Raw genomic sequence first — 5,000 nt, 5'->3', positions numbered from 1 at the left:
AAGGTAGATTTTTGCTACCCCAGAGCTAAAAAGTTTGCCATCTTAACGTACCTGGTCGATGACGACTATACACTGGTTTCTGTGTTACCTGGTTGCTATGTTACCTGGTCAATGCCGACTCTATACTGGTTGCTATGTTACCTGGTTGCCATGTTACCTGGTTGCCATGTTACCTGGTTGCCATGTTACCTGGTTGCCATGTTACCTGGTCGATGCCGACACTACACTGGTTGCCATGTTACCTGGTCGATGACGACTATACACTGGTTGCCATGTTACCTGGTCGATGCCGACTCTATACTGGTTGCTATGTTACCTGGTCGATGCCGACTCTATACTGGTTGCTATGTTACCTGGTCGATGACGACTATACACTGGTTGCCATGTTACCTGGTCGATGCCGACTCTATACTGGTTGCTATGTTACCTGGTTGCTATGTTACCTGGTCGATGATGACTCTATACTGGTTGCTATGTTACCTGGTCGATGCCGACTCTATACTGGTTGCTATGTTACCTGGTTGCTATGTTACCTGGTCGATGATGACTCTATAGTGGTTGCTATGTTACCTGGTCGATGCCACGCCCTTTGCACTGCAGGATGATGACCTCCAGCAGCTTGACAGCATGGCATTCTGGGTCCTCACCAGCCTCACCTGTAAGAATCTACACACACACACATACACTTTACTCACTTTACACACTCTCCACTTGCAGATGACCACACCTTCACAGACATCTAAGAAATGTAGAGCTATACTACAGGACTGCAGACAGACAACGCCATACAGAGCAAGTGTGTGTGTGTGTGTGTGTGTGTGTGTGTGGTAATACGTGTGTGTGTGTGTGGTAATACGTGTGTGTGTGTGGTAATACGTGTGTGTGTGTGGTTATACGTGTGTGTGTGTGGTTGTGGTTATACATGTGTGTGTGTGTGTGTGTGGTAATACGTGTGTGTGTGTGTGTGTGTGTGTGTTCAGACAGACGTACCTTCTTGCACATGCTGTAGATGATCTCCAGGTATTTGGTGTCTGATAGCAGGGTGTCCGTATCCACGGTAACGTAGTTATGGAGCAGAGGCATCATGTCTGGAATAAGAGTGAGGTGTGTCTGATGAGCAGGGGGAGGGGCTTATGGAGAGTGAGGTGTGTCTGATGAGCAAGGGGAGAGGCTTATGGAGAGTGAGGTGTGTCTGATGAGCAGGGGGAGGGGCTTATGACAGTGTTTCCCATACATTGACTAATCTGTGGCGGGGCGCCACAAAATAAAAATCGGCCGCCACAGATGAATATTCTATGTTTAATTTAATTTAATTTAATTTAAATGAAATATAAGATCAAATCCTTGCATTGCCATTGAGCTGCGCTTTTCACGCACGCAGCCTTTCCTTGCCCCGCCCCCTCTCTCTCGTAGCCCGCTGCTCCTCCTCTGCATGTGCATTTAACAAAATATTCACGATTGTTGAAGGATTGTTGTTGCCACATAGAAGCACTGCATAGAAGACGTCTGGCTAAATTGCTATTAAATCCGCTTAGCATCGTGACCATGCTGCGCAAATTTGTTCAAAACTGCTGCATTGAAGTGAACTCTGCTAAGGTCTTATCACAGCATAGTAGGCTACATTGAAGAGACTAAACTAAGTTAAGTTATGAAATCAAGCAGTATCTCAAAGCTAACGTTAGAATACTGTTTGGATGTCAAATTTAGCATGCTTAGCCTACTTCTAAGCTGCTTGTCAATTTCGTTGAAGGGCTCATTTTTTTGACTCCGACACTGAATGTTTGCAAAATCCCGATGTAAATGGAAAAGTGTTTTCCAAAATTCAAAAGTGCTTGTCCCAAGGAGAAGTACGAACCTTTATTTTAACTATGTAGAAAACGTTATGAATTGCATCCACACATCAGCAGCCTTTCAACTGTGTTACAATTGCAAGGGTTCCCTCAAACGTCTTAAAGTGACAGGCACTCAATTAGACCTATAACCCCCCCCCCCCTGTCCAAGTCAGCTACCGCCACAAATTGAACCCAATTCTGTGGGAAACACTGTATGAGCAGGGGGAGGGACCTATGGGCAGGGGGAGGGACCGATGAACAGGAGGGGGGGCTGATGAGCAGGGGGAGGGATCTGTGGACAGGGGGAGGGGCTGATGAGCAGGGGAGGGGCTGATGGAGAGCGGTGCGGCCTGTCTTTTAAAGAGCAGTCAAAATGGCACTCTTAATTGTCTACTGAATCAGATGAGCGTGTGCGCAAATTCAAGTCCTTCCATTGACAAAACTTCTTGAAACTAAGTCTTGAAATTAACTGCAACAGTCATTAATACTACAGTCTTTTGCTGCCACTAATCCTCTGACCAAAACCTCTTGGCTATCCCCCGCTCCAGACTCTCCACCCTGGGTGGCAGGTCCTTCCGTGCCTTGGCCCCCAAACTCTGGAACTCCCTCCCCCAACCCCTTCGTGCCTGTCCTTCTCTTCCTTTCTTCAAAGCACATCTCAACACCTTTCTGTTTAATGATCACTTCTCCTCCACACCCAACACATAGTTCCTACAGATAACTTGTTTAATGATCACTTCTCCTCCACACCCAACACATAGTTCCTACAGATAACTTGTTTAATGATCACTTCTCCTCCACACCCAACACATAGCTCCATACAGATAACTTGTTTAATGATCACTTCTCCTCCACACCCAACACATAGCTCCATACAGATAACTTGTTTAATGATCACTTCTCCTCCACACCCAACACATAGCTCCATACAGATAACTTGTCTCTGTTGTATTGTTTTGTTTGTTTGTTATTGTGTTTCCCTGTCTTCCTACTATGTAAAGCGACCTTGGGTTTGAGAAAGGCGCTATATAAAATAAACTTATTATTATTATTATTATTATTATTATTATTATTAATCCATATGCAGGACGTTAACTGGGGCAACTCAAGGAAATCCTCTCCTCCAATTGAACGAGACGGCCTTACCGGTAGGCTTTGTTTTTACCACAGTATGCAACGCATTTCTCTGTCAGATTTAGTTTGGTCTGCGGTGGGATTTTTCTTGAGGTGCCCTGCTAGCAGAAGCCCATCCGCATCACACGCTTTGCACCCTCTCTCAATCTCCACACAGGCGGAACTCCATGTCCTTACAGCAAGTCTACTTCATGACAAATCCACTTCATACATTAGACATAATCAACGACTTCATCACTATCCGCCTCGACCGTTAAGCAGAAATACCTCGACATAGTAGGCCTAGACTTTCCTTCCTTTTCTTTGGTCTTGTACTCTCCCGATTACAACAATGTCTCCCAAGATAGCATTGCCGCATAAAATACACATGCGTTATCACTGCTACATTAACAAATCTTGCACATAGGAAGAAGGCTCTTAGGTACTATTTTATATTTTATTTTATTCTCAAAAAACTGCTTCATGAAGCAGAACAGGTCCGAAACTACCCAATATAAAAGGCTATTTGAAATGGAAAACGTCCAATGCCATATCGCGCCGATGTGTCTGAACCCGACTCCAGTAGAATTTATAAATGTGTCCAATCACGACCCCAATGCAACTTATAAATATGTGTCCGATCACGACCCCAGTGCAACTTATAAATATGTGTCCAATCACGACCCCAGTGCAACTTATAAATATGTGTCCAATCACGACCCCAGTGCAACTTATAAATATGTGTCCAATCACGACCCCAATGCAACTTATAAATATGTGTCCAATCACGACCCCAATGCAACTTATAAATATGTGTCCAATCACGACCCCAGTGCAACTTATAAATATGTGTCCAATCACGACCCCAGTGCAACTTATAAATATGTGTCCGATCACGACCCCAGTGCAACTTCTAAATGTGTGTCTGAACCCGACCCAGCCCGTGAGGTACCGTCAGGTATCCACCCTCTAGTGTGTGAGCTCCAGTTGTGTGTGTGTGTGTGTGTGTGTGCGTGTGTGTGTACCTGTGAAGTAGTCAAAGCCATCCTGCTGGAAGACCTCGAAGACGAGTGGGAGGAGCTGCCACATCTGTGGCGACACCTGCTGGCAGGTGAGAGAATGCGCCAGGGAGAGGATCTCCTCGTAGAACTCTACACACACACACACGCAAAAACAGTTACACTTGCACCCATAAATTAGCCCGCCCCAGTACCTTACATTACTGGGGAATCTGATTTAAATCATCCTGTTAAGACGTGTGTGTGTGTGCGCGTGTGTGTGCCTTACCTAGAACGTGCTGTTGCAGGACTGTTCCAATCACCTGAAGACAGATGCCTTCCAGCTGCTGTGTGATCTACACATACACACACACACACGTTAAGACTGTGTACATGGCATTTCAGACGTTTGTGTGCAACTGAATGTGTGTGCCTCCTTGTCCACCACCACGGTGTTGAGGATGGCAGTGTGTGTGTGTGTGTGTGTGTGTGTGTGTGTGTGTGTGTGTGTACCTCCTTGTGGTCCTCCACCACACTCAGCAGGGTGTCGATGGTGTTGAGGATGCCAGTGTGTGTGTGTGTGTGTGTGTGTGTGTGTGTGTGTGTGTGTGTGTGTGTGTGTGTGTGTGTGTGTGTGTGTGTGTGTGTGTGTGTGTGTGTGTGTACGTACCTCCTTGTGGTCCTCCACCACACTCAGCAGGGTGTCGATGGTGTTGAGGATGCCCATGGCTGTGACAGCCTTGTCGTCACCTCCCTCCTCGTCTGGGCCCGTTTGGATGACCTGGTTAAAGGTCATGGCCAGGTGCTGGGTCATCTCCACGGCGATAGGGGTCACCTCCTCGCTGTACTCGCAGATCATCTTCTGGATGACGCTGGTGAGGTCATCAGTCTCCGTCTCCCGGACGATGTGCAGCAGTGCCTGCATCACGGGCCGGATGAACGGCGTGATGTACTCCTTAGCTGCACACACACACACACACACATTACACACACACACACATTACACACACACACATCACACACACACACACACACACACACACACATTACACACACG

General features: G+C 46.6%; 1 protein-coding gene across 5 annotated transcripts in view; it reads right to left on the bottom strand.

Annotated features, from left to right (window-relative positions):
- ipo7 (importin 7) overlaps positions 1-5,000 on the bottom strand; it is a 45,045-nt gene that overhangs the window by 11,964 nt on the left and 28,081 nt on the right. For all 5 annotated transcript variants that reach the window (XM_076291484.1, XM_076291483.1, XM_076291486.1 and 2 more), the window contains 5 exons: positions 4,614-4,903; positions 4,233-4,299; positions 3,971-4,096; positions 991-1,088; positions 571-666 (listed from right to left, as the gene is read on the bottom strand). In XM_076291484.1, coding sequence (XP_076147599.1) covers positions 571-666; positions 991-1,088; positions 3,971-4,096; positions 4,233-4,299; positions 4,614-4,903 — 677 coding nt within the window. The remainder of the gene's footprint in view (positions 1-570; positions 667-990; positions 1,089-3,970; positions 4,097-4,232; positions 4,300-4,613; positions 4,904-5,000) is intronic.

This window comes from Alosa pseudoharengus, unplaced genomic scaffold, assembly GCF_046254945.1.
Source record: "Alosa pseudoharengus isolate Yale_2024_CS ecotype anadromous, Long Island Sound unplaced genomic scaffold, YU_APseudo_1.1 YU_APseudo_1.1_scf_19, whole genome shotgun sequence".
In the NCBI taxonomy this organism is placed as follows: Eukaryota; Metazoa; Chordata; class Actinopteri; order Clupeiformes; family Clupeidae; genus Alosa; species Alosa pseudoharengus.
Note: the sequence above shows the minus strand (reverse complement) of the source record. Positions and strands in the feature narration are given on the sequence as shown.